This window comes from Trichomycterus rosablanca, chromosome 4 (genome assembly GCF_030014385.1).
Source record: "Trichomycterus rosablanca isolate fTriRos1 chromosome 4, fTriRos1.hap1, whole genome shotgun sequence".
NCBI lineage: Eukaryota > Metazoa > Chordata > Actinopteri > Siluriformes > Trichomycteridae > Trichomycterus > Trichomycterus rosablanca.
This window is the reverse complement of record NC_085991.1, coordinates 51283139-51308433: the sequence shown is the minus strand read 5'-3', so window position 1 is coordinate 51308433 and position 25295 is coordinate 51283139. Positions and strand designations below refer to the sequence as shown.

At 42.9% G+C, this 25295-nt stretch overlaps 1 protein-coding gene and 1 pseudogene across 2 annotated transcripts in view; one reads left to right on the top strand and one right to left on the bottom strand.

The window, feature by feature from the left end:
- The window catches only part of LOC134312489 (tripartite motif-containing protein 16-like), a 210840-nt pseudogene that overhangs the window by 143101 nt on the left and 42444 nt on the right, over nucleotides 1-25295 (bottom strand).
- The window catches only part of LOC134312491 (tripartite motif-containing protein 16-like), a 41686-nt gene continuing 30914 nt past the window's right edge, over nucleotides 14524-25295 (top strand). The window contains exons 1-3 of one of the 2 annotated variants that reach the window (XM_062994483.1): nucleotides 14524-15135; nucleotides 17785-17880; nucleotides 23556-23789. In XM_062994483.1, the coding sequence (XP_062850553.1) occupies nucleotides 14557-15135; nucleotides 17785-17880; nucleotides 23556-23789 (909 nt within the window). In that variant the 5' untranslated portion in view covers nucleotides 14524-14556. The remainder of the gene's footprint in view (nucleotides 15136-17784; nucleotides 17881-23555; nucleotides 23790-25295) is intronic. The other variant, XM_062994482.1, reaches the window with a different exon arrangement.

Below are 25295 nucleotides of genomic sequence, written 5' to 3'. Positions count from 1 at the left end.
CCGTGATGAAAGGCTGTGCCAGCACTTCACTCTCAGTACAGTAGAGACGGAGCTGCACTTTCTCACACAGTGTACCAAGTACCACCATTAGTCCCAATTCTTCTCCAAATTTAACACCATCATCCTAACTCCCTCCCAGACCCTGACAAACCCGGGGGAGCACAGAGAGGGCTGCACACTGGCAGCACTTTACACACCTAAATTTCTTCCTGTTAGTTATATTTACAATACTTTTAATGAGTGGGATTCAGGTTGCAACTCTAAATATTAATGGTGCCAGAGATCATGAGAAGAGAGCAAAACTTTATGAACTTATAAAGCAGAAAGTATTGATGTAGTGATGTTACAGGAAACACAGTGTTGCAGGTAATACTGCTGAGTGGGTGAAAGAGTGGGATGAATTGGTTATTTTAAGCCCTAATACAGGGTTCCCCAATAGGCAGCCCGAGAGTTCAACCGATGGCCCGCTGCCAATGTGTAGACGTCACTGGTGTTTAAGTCTAGACTGAAAACATATTTATTTTCTCAGGCTTTTGATTAGTATAGACAAAGGCGCAGAGCTTGGGGGTTCTTGGTCATAGAAACTTGTGGTGATCAGGGATGTTGGGTTGCTGTCGTTCTGCCTCTCTTGTCCGATCACTCCGGTTACCTGCTCGCTCTCCCTTTTAGTTATGCTGTAATAATTAGGGCTGCCGGAGTCTAAAACTCTCTGTAAAACTGTTTTACTCAACTAGCATTGTACATTATTAACTACATTCTTTGTTGTTTTACTCCAAGGGCATTCTAAAGGAAACCTGTTCACCCACCGAGGTTAAGGATTAAAGTCGAGACTGAGACCTGGGCTAGACCTGTCCAAGGGCATTCTGATGGGAACCTGTTTACCTGCCAAGGTTAAGGATTAAAGTCAAGACTGCCGTGGCGACGACACTACTCCTGCTGGATGTCTGGAGTAATTTCCACCAAGGATGACAAGAACTCACTACAGACTTTATTGAAGACTAGAGCGACTAATAACTCTATTATTTATTTATTTATTTATCTATTTATTACCAGTTATAACTTTTAGATCATTTAATTCTGTGTTTATATGCTTTGTGTAAATCATGTATTTATTTAAAGTTTCCTCCAGACCACCCAAGAAGGATGGGCCCTGCTGAGTCTGGTTCCTCTCAAGGTTTCTTCCTGTAATTTTCAGGGAGTTTTTCCTTGCCACAGTCGCCCTCGGCTTGCTCAACAGGGGTTTTTGTATCTGTTGGTCATGGATTTTGTAAAGTTGCTTTAAGACAATGTGTATTGTAAAAAGCGCTATATAAATAAAGTTGACTTGACTTGACTGGTAAAAAAAACTAAACTAAACCCGTATCTAACTGCTCACAAGCTCTGTGTGGATGCAGCGCGTGTAAGTCGTAAAACATGGCCAGTGCTAAAAAACGAAAAGTCGATAATGAAAATAGACAATTCAGTTCTGTGTGGACAGACGAATTTTGTTTTATTTTTACCGAGTCATACAAATGCTAAGCCAACTTGCTTGATATGCTCTCAAACTGTGAACTTTCCAAGGTGGTTAATATTGTTAGAATAATTAAAATTGGACACCCCACCAATAGCAAAGTGAAGTATGTAGCAAAGTAAAACAGTGAGTTCCAATTAAGTTGGTGCAAGGTCGGTGTGAATAGCTACAGGTAGGGAGTGAACAGATAATTGGTAGCACAGCGCTCCATAGAAGAACTCCCTAAATACCTTATACCGATAAGGCCGGTTCGGTGCCTTGGACAAGGTCAATGGCGCTGAGAAAGCAACATCTGAAAGAATTAATTAGGACTGGTTTGAACAGACCATGAGAACAAAGAACTCAGAAGGTGTGGGCAAAATTATAAAAGCACGTTGAACCCTGCGCTCGAGGTCTGTATCTCTCTGACTTGCATTGATTATTCTCTGAGAGCAGAAGTACAGATACCAGCTGGTGAGGCCTGAGGAGAACCAAACTATTTTCTAAATAAACTTTGTTAAACTTGAGAACTTGGCTAGTTGATCATTTGTCACCCAAAACTCGATTTATCGATTAATATACAATGGCACTTCAAAGCATGTCACAGCAGCTTTAATGACACCTTCCTGGCAAAATCAGACAGTCGAAAAGAAAAGATTGCAAATTTGGTTGCTGCCTACAATCATTGTGTTACCACTATCCATAAAACTACATCTGAGATTTTTTGATGGGAGATTTTTTTGGGAAGAACTGCTTTGTTTGCTCTCCATGCAATGACGTACACCTGGCAAAATCGTTTTTAATGAACTGACCCAGTTCTTTGTAAAAAAAAAATGGCTTGGACTTGAACAAAGTCACGTCTGTTGTCAATGATGGTGCTCCATCCATGGTTGGACAACACAAAGGCCTGGTAAGCAGCAGGGTTATTATCGTTAACGAAAACGAACGAAATAACGAAAACTGAAATTAAAAAAACATTTTCGTTAACTGAAATAAATAAAAACGGTAATTAAAAGAAAAAACGATAACTAACTGAAACTGTATTTTGCGTTTACAAAACTAACTAAAACGTACTAAAATTATAGATAGAATAGCCTTCGTTTTCGTGTTTGTCTATTTATGAGCTTTGTGAACTGATATGAAATCGATTATTTCCACTCGGGCAGTTTTACGTTAGCTGCCGGCACCGTACGGTACCTCATGCGATCTTTCCCAATCCGCTCCCTCCTCACTAACACTCCACTACAGAGGGACACTCCACGTGAACGCGCAAACGGAGGCGGAATGGAGAGGGGGAGTGAGTAGGGAGCGGATTGAGATTGGGGAGATGCTCCCTGACGGCACTTCATGTTCACAAAAAGACTGTTTCTAGCCTGCAAAATGACAACAGCAAAAGTTAAGTTTATGTTTTTCTCAGATTGAGCTCCCTAATGTGTGTCTCATGAATTAGTTTATATTATTATTAGGGCTGTCGTAATCGTGATTAACGCATTACATTTTTAATCGCGATTAAAAAAAAAAATCAAGATGAAACATTTTAATCAAACTATTTTTATTGGGCTCTTTGTGCCACGTAAGTGTGTGTCTCTGTGGTTAATTGCATTTCCTAAAAGTGCATGAGGCAGAACGCTGATTAAGAACAATATAATGGCCAGTGATAGCTCAGTGGGTAAGGTACTGGACTAGTAAACAGAGGGTTGATGGTTCAAGCCCCACCACCACCAAGTTGCCACTGTTGGGTCCCTGAGCAAGGCCCTTAACCCTCAATTGCTCATTGTGTTCAGCTCATCGTGTAAGTTGCTTTGGATAAAAGCGTCTGCTAAAATGCTGAAAATGTAAATATAAGCACAGGTGGACACGGTCAACCCCAACCCCCTCCCCCCCAAGGCTGCACATATTACAATATTTTCGTTAAGTAAAATTAAAAGAACTAAAACTGTGCAGTAAAAATACCAGAGGCAGGAATTTGGACCTGAAGTGTAACTTCTGAGTGACTTTTAATTCATTCTGATCAGCTATCAGCATCTGCAATTTGTTAAGGGGGCCCAACATTATTTATCGCGTGACAGCCCTAATTATTATGTTCATGTGTGTCCTTTTCAGCTGCAGTATTGCATACATTTTGCACCTAAGGCTGCTATCTTGTGGACTGTTACAGTTTTTGTGGACAGTTGATTGTTCAACAGTAATTGAATACATTTTTTAAATGGTATCTTTTGTTGAGTTTTTATTACGCAATACTTACTCTGACCTTTTTGAATCATGCACCTAAAAAATAACCCAAAGTATGAAAAAACTAAAACTAATACTAAAACTAATAAAAACTAAACTAAAACTAAGCATTAAACAAATAATAAAAACTAATAAAAACTAGCAAACCCACTCTAAAAACTAATTAAAACTAACTGAATTAGAGAAAAAAAAGTCAAAACGAAATAAAACTAAACTATAATGAAAAATCCAAAACTATTATAACCTTGGTAAGCAGGTTAGCTGCGGTTAACCCTGCACTAATAGCGTTTCACTGCATCATTCACAAATCAGTGTTGTGCAAACTGTGTGGCAAAATGAAAGACACCATGGATACAGTGATGAGGCTTGTAAACTACATATGTGAGAGTTCGAGTTTGCAGCATCGCCTTTTCAGAGCTCTGCTGAAAGAATTGTTGGCAGAACATCATGATCTGTTGCTACATAAAGACGTGCGCTGGCTTAGCAAGGGCCAAGTGTTGGAGAGAGTTTGCGATTTGCAAGGTGAACTTTGTTCTTTTCTGGGCAACTTGCAAAGCCAAAAGGCTCACACCTTTATGAGTTTTCTGAATGATAGCAAAGAAATGGCATATGTGCATTTCTTGTATGATATCATGTCTCACCTAAATCTGCTTAATTTGCAATTGCAAGGCAAGAACCATACTGTTGCAGATATGCACGAGGCAGTTGAAGCTTTCAGTTTGAAGTTGGCATTGTTTGAACAAGATCTACAGGGGAGAAAACTGAACTTTCCAAAGCTGTGGCAACACTGTGAGAAAAACAAAATGCAAGAAGACTCTGTGATGCATGTGTTCATGACAAGACTGCAATATAATTTTAAAGAGCGATTTGAGAACTTCCAGCTCTCAAGTGAAATCCTCCTGTTTTTACGACAGCCGGTCTCCGTTTCTGCAGATGGCCAGTGGACTGCTGAGGCCAAAAGGTTACTTCCATCTTTAGATGAAGCAGCTCTTCAGTTGGAGATTTTGGAAAGGTTAAAATCAGATTTGCTCAAAGAGCAGCACAAGCGTAATAGCATGAGTGAGTTTTGGATTAACATGGTTCCCCAATTCAAACAAGCAAGAATGATTGCAATACTGCTTCTTACAATTTCCCCATCCACCTACATCTGTGAATGAACATTATCAAAAGCAAGGACAGGATCAGACTCTCCAATGCACACCTGGATCAATGTCTTCGCATAGCCACAACAGAGCATCAGCCCAACTTCAGGTCTCTTGTTTCAACCCACCACTGTCACTTCTCCCACTGAATGGTAAGTAAGATCAGTTAACTAAAGTTAGGTCTACCTAATTACATTATAATAATAATAATACTAACAAAAATAACTCACTGGCCCTTGCCTTTGCGATGATAGTTGAATGTGGCCCTTGAGAAAAAATAATTGGGGACCCCTGCCATAATACATCACAGTGCTGGATTTTATTCCTGCTCTTACATAGTAGTGCAGAGCAGTGGAGAGAATGGTGTTTTAGACAAGTTAAACAACATTATTGCTACTTGTAGCACTGCTGAGTTTTTAATTATGGGTGGAGATTTTAACTGCACAGCTGATAACCTGAACAGGAATCATGAAGAACCTCATGTAGCCTCCCGAAGGTGCCTGCAGGAGATGACTGAGACCCATGAGTTAAGTGATGTATGGAGAATTTCACATAAAAAGCAAAGACAATACACATGGGTCCACACAATAGATAATAGGCTCTCCCTGGCAAGACTAGATCAGTTTTACACTTTTAAACATCATATGTCATTTTTTACAAAGTGTTTTATCGTCCCAGTTAGCATCTCTGACCACAGCATGGTCCAGTGCCTTATCGCTAAAGACAAAATTAAACCCAGAAGCGCAAACTGGCATTTTAACACTGCACTTTTAGAGGATGCTAATTTTAGAAAGCGGTAAGATGTAACGAAAACACAAATTAAAATGTTCTGTCAACAATATACTCTCAATGTTACAAAATACATCATAAGATTATTGAAAGCTGTAAAGACAGAAATAGCAGAATTCCAAAATTTGGAGGCCACAGGAAATCGAGGGCACAGTGAAGCTCTCAAAAAGAAAAAGGTCATAATGAACGACCCTAGAGTTGGACACTATAGCACAGGGGGTGCTGGTCCACTCACAGTTTAAAAACGCAAATGAAATGGATGCTCCATCCAAGTTCTTCTTTGGTCTTCAGCAAAAGAATGGACAGAAAAGAATAACACATGCTCTGCGTACAGAATCAGGGGATCTCGTATCAGAGCCCACTAAAATTCGCAAGCAAACAGTCAGTTTCTACTCGAAGCTGTACAGCAGTAACAGGTCAGTGGTGTTATAATGAGAGAGACTAGGGACCCAAAGATGCGGAGAAAGGTGTTCTTTTATTTAACAATAAATAATAATCAAAACACAAAAACAGGCACAGAAAACAACTCGGGCAGAATTCCCGAGTGAAGCCGCTGGCGTCGCAGGCAACTGAAAAAGAGAGAAAAGAATAATGGAAAAAACGAAAGCAAAAGCGCGAGGCGCGAACCTGGATCGCCTGAGTGAGAGGCGTTCGCGCTGCTCGCTGCGCTATTTCACAGCGAGTAAACGAAGAAGCCCTCGTGCTTAAAAGAAGCGCTGAGGGCGACAGATCCCAGGATAATCTTCCGGGATCGCTAACGTGAAATTAATCGGGAACTGGGACTACAGCCGAACCGGTTTTGTCACCAGCGGTAAGTTAATGCCGCTGGGAAGAAACCGATCGGAAGTTAGAAAAAGGGAGGACGCTAACTGTAGCGTGGATTCGAACCGGGACTGTAAAAGTGGATGACGCTATGGCTTAGTCCACACGGCCAACCCGGCAGTGTTGAACCCACCTGAAAGTTCAGGCTATAAAAGGCTTGTGAAAAAGCGGTTGCGGGGCTACCATTAGCCACAAGCTAACCGCACAGAAGGGGCTTTAATGCAAAACGCCGTAAACAAACGGCAGCGCGAGGGCTGCACGAAGTCGCACCAATCTTTCCCTAAAAATAGAACCAAAACCCTACAATACCTCAGTCTTACGACTTACACACCCGACCGCCCTATTTAGCGCCCGGGGAACCGAAACTGTCCCTATAAAAGAAGCGACTTGTGCAGTCATTGAGTGGAAACAAAAGATAAAGGTGCGTCGCCTGTAACCTGGCGACGCCCCCTTAAATAGGGAGATCGCAGGTGCAGGTCGTTCGCCCCTAACGAGCTGGCCTGCTATTTGAGGCCAAGCTCTTTGTTGTTCTGTAACGCCTGCGACGCTGGGAGCTGATGGTATTTTCACCAGCCGTCGCAGGCACCCTAACAGTACCCCCCCTTCTAGGGACAGCTCCCGAGGTCCCAAGATCCGCGGTCCGGTTCCGTCGGAACTCGCGGATCAGTTCAGGATCCAGGATCTGGCGAGCCGGTACCCATGAACGCTCCTCGGGGCCGTAACCCTCCCAATCCACCAAGTATTGGGTGCTACCCTGCACCTTCCTGCTATCCAGGAGGCGGCGAACCGTGAATGCAGGGGCACCCTGGATGATACGAGGGGCGGGAGGTTGGGGGGGGGGTCTAGCTCCCTCGCACGCAAATGGGCGAAGTTGGGAGACATGAAAGGTTGGGTGTGCCCTCATCCTGGGAGGCAGCTCCAACCTATATGTCACCGGATTTATCCGTCTAACCACCTTGAACGGGCCAATGTACCTTGGTGCCAGCTTATGAGTGGTACCTTTGACGGGGAGATCCCTCGTCGACAGGAGAACTCGTTGGCCCGGCCGGAACGTGAGAGCCGGCTGTCGCCTGCGATCAGCATTACGCTTCATGGAGCGTTGCGAGGTTAGAAGAGCCTGTCTTGCTTTTCACCAGGCGGCACGGCAGCGACGGATATGATGCTGCACAGTTGGGACCGCAACCTCTTGTTCCTGATCCGGAAACAACGGAGGGGGGTACCCGAACTGTGCCTCAAACGGTGACGTTCCAAGTGCGGCATGGTGCAGGGTATTGTGGGCGAATTCAGCCCACAACAATTTATCCGCCCAGGTGGCTGGATTGCCTGCAGTAAGGCACCGAAGCATCTTGCCTAGATCTTGGATAACTCGTTCCGACTGCCCGTTGGACTCGGGGTGATACCCCGAGGATAAGCTAGCCGTCGCCCCAAGAAGTTGGCAAAAGGCCCGCCAGGTCTGACTTATAAACTGCGGGCCCCGGTCCGACACAATGTCAGATGGGACCCCATGTGCTCTTACCACATGTTGCAGTATAGCCTGAGCGGTGGCCATGGCCGACGGTAGCTTGGGTAGCGGAACGAAAAGGCAAGACTTGGTGAACCGGTCAACAATCACCAGTACCACCGTGAATCCCCTGGATCTGGGCAAGCCCGTAACAAAATCCAGTGCCAGATGGGACCACGGCCTTGAAGGTACTGGTAATGGATGGAGGAGTCCCCGTGGACGCTCTCTAGTGCTTTTATTAGTAGCACAGACAGCGCAGGCGCGGACAAAGTCTTTGACCTGACTCTCCATCCCCGGCCACCAAAACCTTCGGCGCAACAATTCCAGGGTCTTAGAGACTCCTGGGTGAGCCGCAAATGGGGACGCATGGGCCCATTCAAACACCTGATGACGGACTGTAGATGGAACAAACAGCCGATCAGGTGGACCTCCACCGGGGTCGGGCTCCACAGTTTGAGCGTCCCTGATAATTTTAGATATGCCCCATGTTATAGGAGCAACAATCTGACTCGGGGGGATAATGGGTTCAGGCTCGGTCTCAGGTCTGGTCGACTCCCATTGCCTGGACAAGGCATCAGGCTTACCATTCTTAGACCCTGGTCTATAAGACAGGGTGAAGTGGAAGCGACTAAAAAAAAGAGACCACCGAGCCTGGCGGGAGTTCATCCTCTTGGCCTGCTGGATAAACGACAAGTTTTTGTGGTCTGTCCAGATCAGGAAGGGATGTTTAGCCCCTTCGAGCCAATGTCGCCACTCATCAAGCGCTAGCTTGATGGCCAAAAGCTCCTTATCTCCTACCGGGTAATTACGCTCGGCAGGAGTTAGACGATGCGAGAAGAAGGCGCAAGGGTGGAGCTTCTTTTCAGAGCCCACTCTCTGGGACAACACTGCCCCAACCCCGACATCAGAGGCATCCACTTCCACAATGAAAGGTTCCTCTGGATCGGGTAACTGCAAAACCGGAGCAGTGGTTAAGAGAGTCTTCAGCCTATTGAAGGCTTGCTGGGCCTGCATCGTCCATTTAAACGGTCTTTTACCAGTTAGGACCGTCAAAGGAGCGGCGACCGTACTGAAGTCCCGAATGAATCGCCTAAAAAAATTTGCAAAGCCCAGGAATCTTTGCACTTGGCGTACGGAACAAGGAGTTGGCCAGTCCTCCACAGACTTAACTTTAGCCGGATCCATACGGAGGGCACCCTGAGAAACGATGAACCCCAAAAATGAAATAGATGGGGCATGGAAAACGGACTTCTCCAGCTTGACGAACAGATGATGGTCGAGCAAAAGCTGGAGAACCCGGCGGACGTGCCTCACATGTTCTTCGATGGACCGACTAAAAATTAAGATATCGTCTAGGTACACATAGACGTATCTATCAAGGGCTTCTCGCAAAGCCTCATTGATAAAGCGTTGGAAGACCGCGGGGGCATTCATTAACCCAAAGGGCATCACTCGATATTCGTAGTGTCCCGTGGGCGTAATGAACGCAGTCTTCCATTCATCCCCCCGCCTGATCCGGATCAGGTTATACGCGCTGCGTAGATCGAGCTTCGTAAAAATGGAAGCCCGCTGAAGGGCTTCAAACGCCGTGGCCATCAGCGGCAGCGGATACCGATCCTTGATCGTGATGGCATTCAGACCCCGATAGTCAATACAGGGGCGTAAGGTTCCGTCCTTCTTCCCCACAAAGAAGAACCCTGCCCCAGCTGGGGAGGACGAAGGACGGATAAACCCCTGTTGGAGTGCTTCCTTAACGTACTCCTCCATGGCTACCCTCTCCGGGCCCGACAGGGAGAAAAGGCGCCCCCTAGGCGGAGAAGTACCAGGAAGCAAATTTATTGCACAATCAAAGGGTCTGTGGGGGGGCAAGTCCCGCGCCCGAGACTTGCTAAAGACCTCATGTAGGTCATGGTACACAGGCGGTACCCGGGCCAGATCAGGGGTTATCGCACTAGGCGATAGCGGTGTCGACGACCTACTGGCTGGCAGCAAGCATGCGTCCTGACACCTTGTCCCCCAGGCAAAGATTGACCCGGTTACCCAATCAATTTGGGGATTATGCTTCCTGAGCCATGAGTGTCCCAGGACCACTTGGAGCTGGGGGACCTGGGTCACCAAAAAGGTGATCCGCTCCTCATGGTTTCCCAGACGCATTGTGAGAGGACGCGTCTGATGAGTTATGGGACTCCCGGCTACCGCTCGGTCATCCACAGCGTGAACCGCTATGGGTACCCGTAACGGCTGGAGCTCAATCCCCAATCTGTGTACCAGGCGGCGATCAATAAAGCTCTCCACCGCACCTGAATCGACACAGACCCGGAGTTCCGTGTTGCCCGAACCCCAGAGCAACACTGTGGCAAGGGACAGACCATGATCAGGGATTATGGATCGGCCCACCCTCGACTCCCTGCCTCGAGAGTGGCCTACTCGTTTAACCGAGCCCGGCCCCTCGAGGGAGAGTCGAAAGATGGTGGTGTGGGCCCCCGGGTCAATCCCAGTTGCATGGGCTCGGGATCCTGGTCACGGAACACGGACCGGGGCGAGCTCTGAGGCCGGACAAAGGGTGGATGAGACCCTCGCTCCCGAGCTCGCTGTCGGAGTCTAGTGTCGATTGAAGTGGCCAGTGTGTAAAAGGCCTTAAGTGTGGTGGGGAGCTCACGAGTGGCCAGCTCATCCTTAATTTTCTCCCCCAGGCCGCGATGGAAAATGGCAAGCAGCGCCCCCTCATCCCAACCACATTCGGCTGCTAGAGTGCGAAACTCAATCACATACTCAGCGACGGAGCGTCCTCCTTGGGACAGCTCAAGCAAACGCGGGCCAGCCTCTCTTCCTCCCGTTGGGTGGAAGAAAGTGTCCTTCAGCGCCTCCTTGAAGGCGAGCTCTGAGGCACACTCGGGGGCGTCCTGCTCCCAGAGAGCAGTGGCCCACTCTAGGGCTTTGCCGGTGAGCAGTGAAATAATATACGCGACCTTTGAGCGCTCAGATGGAAAACGGGAAGGCTGCAGCTCAAAGGTGAGGGAGCACTGCAGGAGAAATCCCCTACATTTTTTTGCCTCCCCCGAAAAACGTTCGGGGGGCGGAATGGGGGTCTCTACACCTGAGGTCGTTGTAGGGTACACGGGAGAAGGCGGGGTCTGGCGGTCAGGACTGGCACCCAGTGAAGGTAGTAGCTGGACAATTTCGGTCAAACGATTGGCCAGCTCATTGAGTGCCAGCTCGTGTCTCCCTAAGGCTATCCCCTGGTGACGTAGAACGTCAGAAATAGGGGGGTTCTCCGCTGGGTCCATATTACTGGACGCACCTTTCTGTTATAATGAGAGAGACTAGGGACCCAAAGATGCGGAGAAAGGTGTTCTTTTATTTAACAATAAATAATAATCAAAACACAAAAACAGGCACAGAAAACAACTCGGGCAGAATTCCCGAGTGAAGCCGCTGGCGTCGCAGGCAACTGAAAAAGAGAGAAAAGAATAATGGAAAAAACGAAAGCAAAAGCGCGAGGCGCGAACCTGGATCGCCTGAGTGAGAGGCGTTCGCGCTGCTCGCTGCGCTATTTCACAGCGAGTAAACGAAGAAGCCCTCGTGCTTAAAAGAAGCGCTGAGGGCGACAGATCCCAGGATAATCTTCCGGGATCGCTAACGTGAAATTAATCGGGAACTGGGACTACAGCCGAACCGGTTTTGTCACCAGCGGTAAGTTAATGCCGCTGGGAAGAAACCGATCGGAAGTTAGAAAAAGGGAGGACGCTAACTGTAGCGTGGATTCGAACCGGGACTGTAAAAGTGGATGACGCTATGGCTTAGTCCACACGGCCAACCCGGCAGTGTTGAACCCACCTGAAAGTTCAGGCTATAAAAGGCTTGTGAAAAAGCGGTTGCGGGGCTACCATTAGCCACAAGCTAACCGCACAGAAGGGGCTTTAATGCAAAACGCCGTAAACAAACGGCAGCGCGAGGGCTGCACGAAGTCGCACCAATCTTTCCCTAAAAATAGAACCAAAACCCTACAATACCTCAGTCTTACGACTTACACACCCGACCGCCCTATTTAGCGCCCGGGGAACCGAAACTGTCCCTATAAAAGAAGCGACTTGTGCAGTCATTGAGTGGAAACAAAAGATAAAGGTGCGTCGCCTGTAACCTGGCGACGCCCCCTTAAATAGGGAGATCGCAGGTGCAGGTCGTTCGCCCCTAACGAGCTGGCCTGCTATTTGAGGCCAAGCTCTTTGTTGTTCTGTAACGCCTGCGACGCTGGGAGCTGATGGTATTTTCACCAGCCGTCGCAGGCACCCTAACAAGTGGCACCAGTAATAGAGGAGAATTTCATCTGTGACCTGCCAAAACTCTCAGAGCAGACGGCAGAAGAAATGGCAACAGAGCTAACAGTGCCTCAGTGGAGAGGATTCTAATAAGTCAATGACTTATAAGTCAGGTTATTCGAACGCACTACTTAGACAGCGATTCCATCGGGTTTCGCGTTTAGAATTTAGCATCTTGCCATTAAAACCAATGAACTGAGGTAGCACAGCACGCTACCGTCAATATAACATCTCTCTTCATGTACCGATAACGGTTACATTTCCTGACAAGCTCAAACTTGCAAATAAAAACTTAACTGAAGTTAAAAATCAGTAATATTTTATTTACGTTTGTAAGCCCTGTCAGCCATGTTTATTTTTCTGTGAGAGAAGAGCACCCGACCCGCAATGAATGCTGGGATTGCCTTGATCACTAAGGCAGCGTCGGATGCTCACTCATTCTTGAGCCAAAATAACATTGAAATTTTAAGATGCCTCAGTAGTGAGGATATTAAGGCATCTAGGATTTCAAACAGCCTCCTTCTTGGGAGCGCACACAGGATGACGTAAAATGCGTCTATGTAGAGAGAGAGCTAGCTTTTCGAACACACCCAATGTCTATCCTTTAGTACCTGTTGGTATGCTGCACACATGAAGGAAACATATCAGAACATGGAACTATTGTTGAAAAACATCAAGTACAGCAACTACAACTGAAACATTGGAGATTTAGAGTGAAGTGACACTGTTTCTTGGATTGCAGCTCAGATATACCATGCATTGCTGCTTCATTTGCAATTGGGACAGTCATAAGAAGAATCATATTACACTAAAAAGAACTGGCCAATTCATCAGAATTTGACCCCAGGGCAGAAAGAATATGGCACATAAACCACTTGACATAAAACTCTGGCTGATGAAAAAGTTTATGAAAGCAATGAACAAAAAGGGGGAAGTGTTCCCAAGAATAACTAATACCAACTGAGAAAATCACTTGGAAATCATTCCAGGATGTTGCTGAAAATTTTCTTTCTATCTAGCTATTGACTGCCAAACTTCATCAAACTGGTTGACAACCTTCTCCAAGCTTACGGAGTGATGAAGTACAATGTCACTGAAAATTCATTTCCTGCATTGACACTTGGATTTCTTCCCTAATCTTGGTGCAGTAAGTGATGAGCATGGCGAATGCTTTCACCAAGACATTGCCACAATGGAAAAATGTTACCAAGGCCACTGGAATTTGTCAATGCTGGCTGACTATTGCTGGACACTAATACGAGATGCACCAGATGTTGAGTAGAAACGAAAATCTGCAGCAAAACACTTTTAGCTCAGTTGAACGAATGACACGTGTAAGATTTGAATGTGTTATAATCAGTAAAACATAATCTCATGTTTCTCAAAATTTCTATGTGATACAGACAATCAGAAACTACATTTGTGTTCAGCTCAAATGGGTCTGTCTCCAAAAAAAATTCAAGGAAACAGAACATTGTTGTCCAGTGCAATCTTTGGGGATGGCCTACACTGGATCCCTCAGAGTGTGGAGAGCAGCAGCCCATGGAATCCTTCAAACAGAACGAAGAATGGGAGTAGAAGTACTTTAAGTATGTTAAGAGTGACTGGCACAAGTGCCAATTGATTAATTTTATTCTTGGTCAAGCAAGATACTGACTGTGATGCATCAACAATGCTCAAAAGACTTTTTATAAATACATTTTTATAAGAATACAGGGAACATGGACAGTTTTGAGAACATATGGTGCTGTGAGGAGGCTCGGTGCTCGATTGTGGATGAAGAACTCTCTTTTTTATTTTACCTGAGCTATTTTACTGGGGATCTTTTTTCAATGTTAAATATTCATTAATTTATTGATTACACGACTATTTATTGAAAATAAAGGAATATAAAAAGTCTCTCTCTCTCTCTCTCTCTCTCTCTCTCTCTCTCTCTCTCTCTCTCTCTCTCTCTCTCTCTCTCTCTCCTCCCACCTTTAGTTCAGCAGAAATAAAAAAGTGAAACTGATCTGATCCTGTTCAGTCCGAGTGCAGATCTGTTTCGTGTCTGTGTTTGTAGTTTTGTTGGTAATTTGAGTTTCTGATTGCAGGTGAGTTTATATCACTTCTGTTTATTACATTTTATTGTTACTTTATGTAGTTAAAATTGTTGATTTACTTTAAACTCACTTGTTTTGAACTAAACACAAACTAAACCAGGAAGTCTGAGCTGCTGTAAATGACTTGCTGTGTTTACTGGTGTTTCTGTTTACATGCAGAAAAATGGCTGAGTCAAATATTTCAGTAGCTCAGGACAAGTTTACCTGTTCAGTCTGTCTGGACACACTGAAGGATCCAGTAACTACATCATGTGGACACAGTTTCTGTATAGTGTGTATCAATAAACACTGGGATCAGGAGGATGATAAAGGAACATACAGCTGTCCACAGTGTAAAGAAACCTTCACTTCAAGACCTGCTGTGAGTGAAAACACCATTCTAGCTGGAGTTGTGGAGAAACTGAAGAAGAAAAAAACCCAAGTTGCACTTTCTATTGGACCTGAAGATGTGGAGTGTGATTTCTGTACTGGGAGAAAATACAAAGCTGTTAAATCCTGTCTGGTGTGTTTGGCCTCTTACTGTGAAACTCACCTCCAGCCTCACTATGAATCTCCTGCTTTTAAGAAGCACAAGCTGGTTAAAGCCTCCAGACGACTCCAGGATCAGATCTGCTCTCAGCATGATAAACTGCTGGAGGTTTACTGTCGTACTGATCAGCAGTGTATCTGCCTGTTGTGCACCATGGATGATCATAAAGGACATGATACAATATCAGCTGAAGGAGAAAGAGCTGAAAAACAGGTAAAATATTATACAGCTCTCTTTAACAAGTAACAACTAATGTACTAATATGCTTTATTACAAACATTTTACTAGAGTGTGGGCATTGAGCCTCCAGATTTTATTGTATGGTATATCGCCACTTACAAAAAGCATATTGAGATTAGGGCTGTGCGATATAACTAAAATACAGTGGAACCTCGGTACCATACGTCCTTAATCCTTTCCAGATCCTTGGACTTATACCAAACAGGATGTATACCAAACAAATTTTTCCCATAGGAAATAAGGGGAAAATGATTAATCCGTTCCCATGAAAAAAATCCTATTGTTATTGGCATATTATACGTTGATGGGGTTGTATAAAAAAATGGATAGTTCCAGTCCTAAAATCTGATTGGCTGAGCTGCGTTCAAAGCCGTTGTAAAATCCCCGATATAAGCGCACCTATGACCACCTCACATCATTCCATATTAATACGCCACTGAAAAGAAAACAAAAATAAACTGTACAAACTTGGTTGAACACTATTTTAAGTCATGTACTATACATGGAAATGTCCAGATTTATATAAACAGTAATCCTAATCATAAAGCGGGTGTTTTGTCCAAGAAATAGTGTAATAGTTTGCAAATGTTATGTTCGCCCTCATGTTGCCTAGCAACACGGCGCACCGTTAACAGGACTACAGTACCTGAGAATTATATAACGCGTTATAGCTATAGAGTTATAGCATGGGTTTTTTACTGAATGAGAGCAACTGGCGTAATGACACTCGTGGCTTTATCTCGCGAGAGTTAAACAAGAGTAGTGCGCGGTGTCGTGACTGATTTTAACCCGTACAAGTTCTATCACGCGAGTCGTATTTCAAATAAAGGTCGTATACCAAGCTAAATTTTTCTTATCCAAACAGGACGTATACCAAGTTGGACTTATACCAAAGCAGACGTATACCGAGGTTCCACTGTACTAATATCTCGATATGCTTTTAAGAAGTGGTGATATACGATATGATATATTGTAAACGTAAAGTACAATGGCAGGCCACTGACTGTATTTTAGCTTATTTTGTTTTTCAGTTATATAAACACCAAACACTGTAGTTCTGATAAATTCTGACTGAGTACAGTATTCATATTTTGTATTATTACAATCTGTGTTTGTATTTATATTGACAATATTTATATTAAACAAACCAGCAGAATCTCACAATCACATTTCTGCTGTGTTACTTCAAATTAATTAACATCAAAAAAATCCGAAAAAGTTCAATATTTGATAATGTTTTGCTATCACTGCAAAGTGAAAGCACAAGTTAGACAACAGCACCGTGACCCAGATCAACCACATAGCAGCATAAAATCATAACCGCTGCTTACCTGAGTTATACATTTATATCCATGTGTTGTTCCATTAGGGATAAAATCACCTTGTTTTTCTTCCTGAAGGCCACCTTATATGTTTCCAGAATAAATAAATCCCTTTCTAACTGTGTTTGTCCACCAAATGAAAACTGTCTCAGATCATTTATTCTCTCGGCTTCCTCTGTAAAAAGCTGAAACTGGTAATTCATTCATTAAGCTGTCACTTACTGTATGTCTTCATAATCAATCAAGAGAGAAATTGAATCTGAATTTGGAAGCTCTGATTGGTTTATATAGCTGTTTTTAAGACTTAAACCATGAATTAATCTCAGTTCATTTGTAAGCAAAATGAATGAATCTTTAACACAGATAAGAGCACAGCTTCCAGATTCGATTCCAATGAATAATTCGTTTGAAAAGAGTCGTTTCGGACAGTGATTCAGTTTGCATGTGTGTGTGTGTGTGTGTGTGTGTGCATTATTATTTTTTTTTTTTATCAGCAGTTAGCTGCTAGTTAGTAGCAGCTAATCTGTTGGACTTTACTTGATGTCTTTCTGTATGTTTTTGTGTGAATTGTACATTTAATAAACATACATTGTATGTAATGCATCGTTTTCTGATTTAAAAAAAATTCGGATGGCTCCTCCATGTCAAGTCAGACACCACCAGTGTTAGCTCATGTTTGTGATTAGGTTTTAAGTTTAATTTTAAAGACACATGCAACCTTTTATTTCTTTATATCATATTTCAATTTAAACCAGTATCATTAGCTCTGCTGTCATCATCCCTCCACAAATCAAGCCCTGAATAAAGTTCTGGCTTTAAAACTATGACTAACGACATGCCCAGCCATTATGATTTACTGCCCCAGAACCGGGGCTGCTATAAAGTACAAATAATTTATCTTACATATTTTTGCAATATAAGGTTTTTTTGTGTTGAAAAGCTTTGGAGACCAACATCGACTATTTTTACTCCAACTTCAATAACTCTAGATCAGAATAAGTTAGAAGCTAAAAATAAAAACAACATTTGCCAACAACATTTTTTTGATGATCGGTATGACAGTGAACGTCCAGCAGTTTATCAAGCCGAGAGCAGATCTGATCCTGGAGTCGTCTGGAGGCTTTAACCAGCTTGTGCTTCTTAAAAGTTTTTATATTTTATTAATTAATTTTATTAATACAATTAGGTACAGAGTCACATACTGTTTTCTATGAATCACCCATGTTTGAACAGCTTTGCATATTGTTTGTGTGGTGCTGGTACAGAATACAAGTAAATTCTGAATTATTATTCTGTGTAGAAGCAGCTGCTGGAGATCCAGAGAAAATTCCAGGAGAAAATCCAGAACAGAGAGAAGGAACTTAATGAGCTGATAATTGCTGTGGAGTCTCACAAAGTAAGTCTGATAAACAAAAAGCTCTCAGGATCAGTCAGACTCTCCTCCATTTAACCAAACACTGCCATGCATTAAAAATATGTTTATATCAGTGATTGTTACAGCTTGGAATTTGTATCAATATGACCAGAAACTTAAATTCTGAAAGGGATATTTAATTTCACTCTAACAAAGGAAAATAATCTACACAAAAATACAACCCTTAATCAGAAAAAGTTGGGACAGTATGGAAAATGCAAATAAAATAAAAACACAGTGTTCCTTACATTTACTTTGACTTTATTTGATTGCAAACAGGATTAACCTGAGATATTTCATGTTTTATCTGCTTAATTTCATTTCATTTATTAATAAACATCCATTCCTACATTTCATGCTTGCAACACATTTAAAAAAAAGTTGGGATGGGGGCAATTTAGGGCTAGTAATGAGGTGAAAAAACTAAATAATGATGTGATTCCAAACAGAATCAACAGGTGATTGTAATCATGGTTTGGTACAAAAGGAAAAGACTGAGTCTTTGATGAGCAAAGATGATCAGAGGATCCAGTTTTTCAACAAATGTGTAAGAAAATGATTGAAATGTTTAAAAACAACGAACCTCAAAAAGAGATTGGAAGGGATTTTTATATTTCTTCCTCTACAGTGCATAATATCATTAAACCATTCAAGGAATCAGGAGAAATTTCAGTGCGTAAAGGCCAAGGGCACAAGCTTAAGCTGAACGCCCATGATCTTCAATCCTTCAGACGGCACTGCATCAAGAACCGCCACTCAACAATAGCTGATATAACCACATGGGTGAGGGATTAGTGTATCAAACCTTTATCAAGCACTACAATAGAGAGTTACTGCACAAATGATACTTAAAACTTTACTGTGTAAAAGAGAAGCCTTATGTTAACCAAGTCCAGAAGTTGACTTCCCTGGGTTTGGAGACATCTAGGATGGACCATCACACAGTAGAAACATGTACTGTGGTCAGATGAATCAGCATTCCAGGTCGTTTCTCTTTTTTTTTTTTTTAATAGACACTGTGTGCTCCGGACCAAAGACAAAAAGGACCATCCAGACTGTTACCAGCCACAAGTCCAAAATGTCATGGTATGGGATATGTCAGTACCAGGGACTGTCATGGTATGGGGCTGTGTCAGTGCCCTTGGTAAAGGTAATTTACACTTTGGTGATGCAGCATTAATACAGAAAAGTATATTAAGATCTTAGAGCAGCATATTCAGATTCAGAAAACTTTATTCATCCCCGAGGGGCAATTAAGGGCACACAGAGCAACAAAGACATAGATCGAATTCATATTGAAATATGAATATAAAGTGACTAAGTAATTAAATACAAGATATAAAGTGACTGACTGTTAGGTATATACACACAGTAGTGCAAATTGCAATGAGGTATTACGAGAAAGTGTTTGAATGGAAAGGCCTTGAGTTTAGGAGCTGGACGGCTCTGGGTACAAAAGTTGCCCTTCTCCTTTGAGTCTTGCACGCCGGACAGCGAAGCCGGCGACCTGAGGGCAGCCACTCAAACGCTAAGTGTAGAGCATGAGAGGGGTCTTGGGTAATCCGATGTGCTACCCTGCGTGTTAAATGTTCGTACACTACAGACAGATTTCTGAGTGGCAGTCCAATGGTTTTCCCGCAGATTGTAATGTTCCTCTGTAGGCGATTCCTATTCTGAAGGCTGGTTGAATGGAACCAGCAGGTCATAGAGAAGGTGGTGATACTCTCAATGAATAAGTAGTAGAATGTCTGCATGATGTTTTTACTCACGCCAAAGGATTTGAGCTTCCTGAGGAGGTACTGTCTCTGATGACACTTCCTGAGAATCTCCTCCGTATTGGCTGAGAAGTTCAGCTGACTGTCGAAGATGGTACCCAGATATTTATATTCCTCCACCAATTCAACAGGCATGCCATGGATTAAGGTGGTGACTGCAGAAGCTAGCTCTGTGTTTTTTGTTTTTTTTTTATTGGAGAAGGTTATCACCATCTCCTTGGTCTTGCTGACATTCAACTCAAGGCATGAGTTGTCACACCAGTTCACAAACTCCTGGAGAGCTGGACCATGGGTCTGTGATGCGCCCGACAGCATAAACAGAAGAACTGTATCGTCGGCATACTTAACCAGGAAGGAGTTGGGTTGCGTGGATCTGCAGTCATCAGTATATAAGATAAAGAGAAGTGGAGAGAGGACACAGCCCTGAGGAGAGCCAGTAGACGTATATTGAAGGTCGGAATAGACATTATTGACCAGCACTCTCTGTGATCTATGGGTTAGAAAATTCAGTAACCACCGAATGAGCTGATCCTCCAGGTGAAATTGGGATGAGAGCTTGTGTGCCAGTATGTGAGGCTGGAGAGTATTGAAGGCCGAAGAAAAATCTGCAAACAGGAGTCTGGCTGAAGTGTTTGGGCGTTCCATGTATCTATGAATTGTGTCCAGAATGAATACCTTTGCATCATCGACGCCCTTGCTCGTGCTATAAGCAAACTGGAGAGGGTCCATCTGTGAGTTTGTGGCTCCAATGATGTGGTGTTTGACAATCCTCTCCATAGCTTTCATAACGAGTGAGGTGAGAGCCACAGGTCTGAAGTCATTAAATAGCTTGGCTGTACTTTTCTTGGGGATGGGAATGATTGTTGAGTGCTTCCATAGCCGTGGGACTATACCACTGTCAAAAGAGCTTTGGAACAGGATCTGAAAAACACCACCTAGCTGTTCTGCGCAATACTTTAACACACGACCACTGATGTTGTCCGAACCAGGTGAACTGGTCTCTCTGGTCTTCCTCAGGGCTCTCGTCACCTCGGCACTGCTGAAGGTGAGTGTGCCGCTCGAAGATTGAAGTGTGGTCCTGATCTCTTCCAGTTGGGTCGAATTATCTTTCTCAAACCTGCTGTAGAAGCAATTGAGGTCGTTGGGGAGGGATGCAGGGCTGCTGCCGTCTATCTGAATGTTATTGGAGCGATGGTTAGTGGCGGTGTTCACGGCGGCCATGTTTTTGAGCCCGTGCCAAGCTGATCGAAGGTTCCCTTGAGTGAACTGTTCTTCAACCTTATTCTTGTATTTTAATTTTGCAATTTTTATGGCTCTCCTAACTTCCTTATTGACCTCCTTCTTTTCCGATTCGGAGCCAGTGAAGAAGACCCTCTTCTTTTTATTGAGGACTTCTTTGAGCTCCTTGGTGATCCACGGCTTATTATTGGGGAAGATTATGACAGTTTTTGAGGGGATGATGCTGTCTACGCAGAAGGAGATGTACGAGGATATGGTGTCCACTTGTTCATTGATATCATTGGAGAGAGTTAGAAGGTTGTTCCAGTCAGTGGATTCAAAGCAACCCTGAAGAGCCAAGATACTATCTGTGGTCCACTGCTTCATGTTGCACACAGTTTTCTTAACTCTTCTAATAGTTGGGATGTAAGCTGGAACAAGGTGGATGGTGTTATGGTCAGCAGAGCCCAGAGGTGGAAGAGCAACCGACCTGTAAGCATCTGGGACTGACCCAAAGCATTTATCCAATGTCTTCCCCATACGTGTGGTGCATGTAATATATTGCTGAAAGCCTTTGAGGGCTTTGTTAGGGGAGCAGTGATTGAAGTCACCCATGATAAATTTAGGTGCATCGGGGGAGATACGTTCCAGATTATTCAGTGTGTTTGTGATGTGTTTCATGGCGGTGGCAGCGTTAGCTCTGGGATGAATGTAAACCAGAATTAGAAATAGCTGTGGAAATTCCCTGGGGAGATAGTAGGGGTGGAGAGAGACAGTCAAGAGTTCGATGTCTTTGGTACACAGTTTCTCCCTCACCACAACCGTCAAACACCAGCGTGTATTTACATACAAGCAGACATGTTGTTTTCCAGTTAGCTCTCCGTCCCTATCCAGCCTCACAGGAGGGGAAAATCCATCTATGTGCAATGTTCTGTTACAATCGTTGTTGTTTAACCAAGTCTCCGTAAAAGCGAGAATAGACGCAGTCCTATTCATGCAGGTGGTGTATGTTAGCTTGTATCTCCTCTAACTTATTACGGAGTGAGCGCACGTTGGCTAAGATAATGGGGGGAAGCGGTCTTTGTTTACATGTTTCCCGCTTTAGTCTGGCTCTAATTCCACCTTTTTTCTTACCTCTTCTGGTTGTTTTTTGTTTATGGTAAATGGCATTACTGTGATGGGATGAGTTCTTGTGGAGTATTTCCTCGGGAAACGAGTCTGTATTGATAGCGTGTTGATTGTTTATGCCGAGCTGCAGCAGGAAGTCTCTGGAGTAAACAATCCGCTGGTCGACGGAGATATGTATTCCATTAGTAGGAATAATCCTCCATGAGAGGAGAAAGTGCAGCATAAGTAATGTCCAGAGAAGTCCATGGATGTCCATAGCGAAAGAGAAATACCAGTAAAATCCGTGATCTTAGCGTTAGCGTGAGTTCTTGTGTTTGCGAGTTAGAAAGAGCAAAAAACGAAAGCGCGTTAAGAACTAAATTAAATACAAACTACGAGAAAGAAAAAATTCGAGAAAATAGAAAAAAAAAAAAAAACTAAGAAACTAAGAAACACTAAAGGGTTACTCTGCGAGCCAGCCGGTCAACCACACGAGCAGTGACATATGCTGCCTTCAAGACGTCATCTTTTCCAGGGACATCCATGCATCAATGAAAACTGAAAAATGCAACAATGACAACCCCGTACTGTTGCACATCTTCTCCTCAATGCCAAAACATCTTTGTGGTAAAAAGGAATTGCAAATTTAGAAAGTGGTAAATGCTTTACTGTCCCAACTTTTTTTGGAATGTGTTGCAGGCCTGAAATGTACCAACTTTTTTCTGGTTTGGGCTTGTATAAAAAACTACAATATAATATAATAACAGTAACTAAATATTTGTTTTTTGTTCACTATGTGGTTGAACCATCTTTGAGCAAGAATTTACTTGATCTTTTTGGTCTCAGGTAACAAACAAAGTTTTGAACAAAGTATTTTTGTACATCAGTAGAAAATTCTGCCTGGTTAGTTGGTAATTGATGCTGTACAGTAATTTCTAAGGTTTTGAATTAAAATCAGTGGCTGGGCCACTTAAGAAAATAAATGTACTTCATTATAAACTAGTGCATTTTACATTTTAAAGCCATGAACATCACATGCACACTTAATTTTTCTAGACAAGCAGAATGACTCGTGTAACAGTAGTCATTCTGGCCTTTTACTTTTTACTTAACTAACCAAGTTAATGGGAGAGTCTGACCTTGGCAGTGTGCATTTAGTTTTAATTTTTATATTTCTTTATAATAGACTGATTTAGTTTAGATGCATAACTTTTTTAGCACTCTCTGACAGTACTGATAGACCATCAAAAGAAATTAAGCTAATTATGCTTTTAAAATAGATGCTTTACATACACATGCATTGATTATCAACAAGTTACCAGGCAAATTGTTGCATAAAATATATGCTAATATTACAACTACAAGAGGTAGAAACATGATCAGCAGTATAGAATTGTTGAAAAACTTCGGCTTTTGAAATGATTTGACAAGATGCACATCATGTCATAGACTAGCTTAACCACCTTATTATATTTAAAATGTTTAATTAAAGAAAATATAATATTAATATTATTTAATAATCTATAAACGTTTCCTTTTTTCTGAATCTTCTAACAGTGTTCTGCACAGACATCAGTAAAGAACATTGAGAGGATCTGTACTAAACTAATTAACTTAATTAGGAGAAGATGCTCTGAGGTGAAAGAACTGATCAGTGATCGAGAGAAAGCTGAAGTGAGTGAAGCTGAAAAAGTCCTGAAGCAGCTGGAGGAGGAAATTGTAGATCTGAAGAAGAAAGATGCTGAACTGGAGCAGCTTTCACACACAGAGGATCCCATCCATTTCCTCCAGGTAACAGCACTAAAACTACAGTGGTGGAGATGTAGGTGATTTTATTATTAGATCTGTGTTTACAGGGATGACGGCGAAATATGGGATGTGTATGGGATGTGAATAAATTACCATAAAATGGTTATATAATTATATTATTGGTGCACCAGTCTGATATAATAAAATATATTGTAAATATAAAAAACCTGATGATAGTAACATCAAAAAGATAAGTAATAGTAAGAACTTTTCTCAGATCAAAGTGACAGATTAGATTTAATATTCAAATTATGGTGATCTCTGGTAAACAGGTAGGGAAATCAGTGCTGGGTTTTTTGGTGTACAGCCACAATATTTAGTCTGATGGAGCTGTGGACGAGATTATGCTAATTTTCCAGACATGTTGTTGCTAGATAGCACGTTGTAAACATGGGCTGCTTTTGTGTTAATGGCTGTTATTGTTTTTGGCCTGGCTATTTGATAGCTGGCGCAATAGGTAGCTCTGTCGCCTCACAGCAAGAAGGACCTGGGTTCAATTCCCTGGCCTGGCTTTCAGGGTCATTTCTGTGTTGAGTTTGCCTGTTCCCTGTGTACATGTGGGTTTACTCCAATAGAAAGCTGTGGTTAAATAAAGCTGTGATTAAATAGGCAATTAATCAATTAATTAATATTTTGCATGATTAAGTGGCATGATTACAAAATTCTAGGGCAGTTGTAGCCTAGTGGTTAAGGTATTGGTCTAGTAAACAGAAGGTTGCCAGTTCAAGCCTGACCACTGCTAGGTTGCCACTGTTAGGCCCTTGAGCAAAGTCCTTAACCCTAAATTGCTTCAATTGTATACTGTCACAACCGTAAGTCGCTTTGGATAAAAGCGTCTGCTAAATGCTAAAAATGTAAATAATTTTATTGTCCACAATTATCAAAACTGGACAGAAGCTTTCAGCTTTCAATCAGCCTCCTATCATCTCAAATGTTATACTAAATACAACCCCAATTCCAATGAAGTTGGGACGTTGTGTACAACATAAATAAGAACAGAATATGATGATTTGCAAATACTTTTCAACCCATATTCAATTGAATACACTAGAAAGGCAAGATATTTAATGTTCAAACGGATAAACTTTATTGTGTTTTGCAAATATTCACTCATTTTGAATTTGATGCCTGCAACACGTTCCAAAGAAGTTGGGACAGGGGCATGTTTACCACTGTGTTACATCACCTTTCCTTTTAACAACACTTAATAAGCGTTTGGGAACTGAGGACACTAATTGTTGAAGCTTTGTAGGTGGAATTCTTTCCCATTCTTGCTTGATGTACAACTTCAGTTGCTCAACAGTACGGGGTCTCCGTTGTCGTATTTTGTGCTTCATAATGCACCACACATTTTCAGTGGGAGACAGGTCTGGACTGCAGGCAGGCCAGTCTAGTACCCGCACTCTTTTACTACGAAGCCACGCTGTTGTAACACGTGCAGAAGGTGGCTTGGCATTGTCTTGCTGAAATAAGCAGGGACGTCCCTGA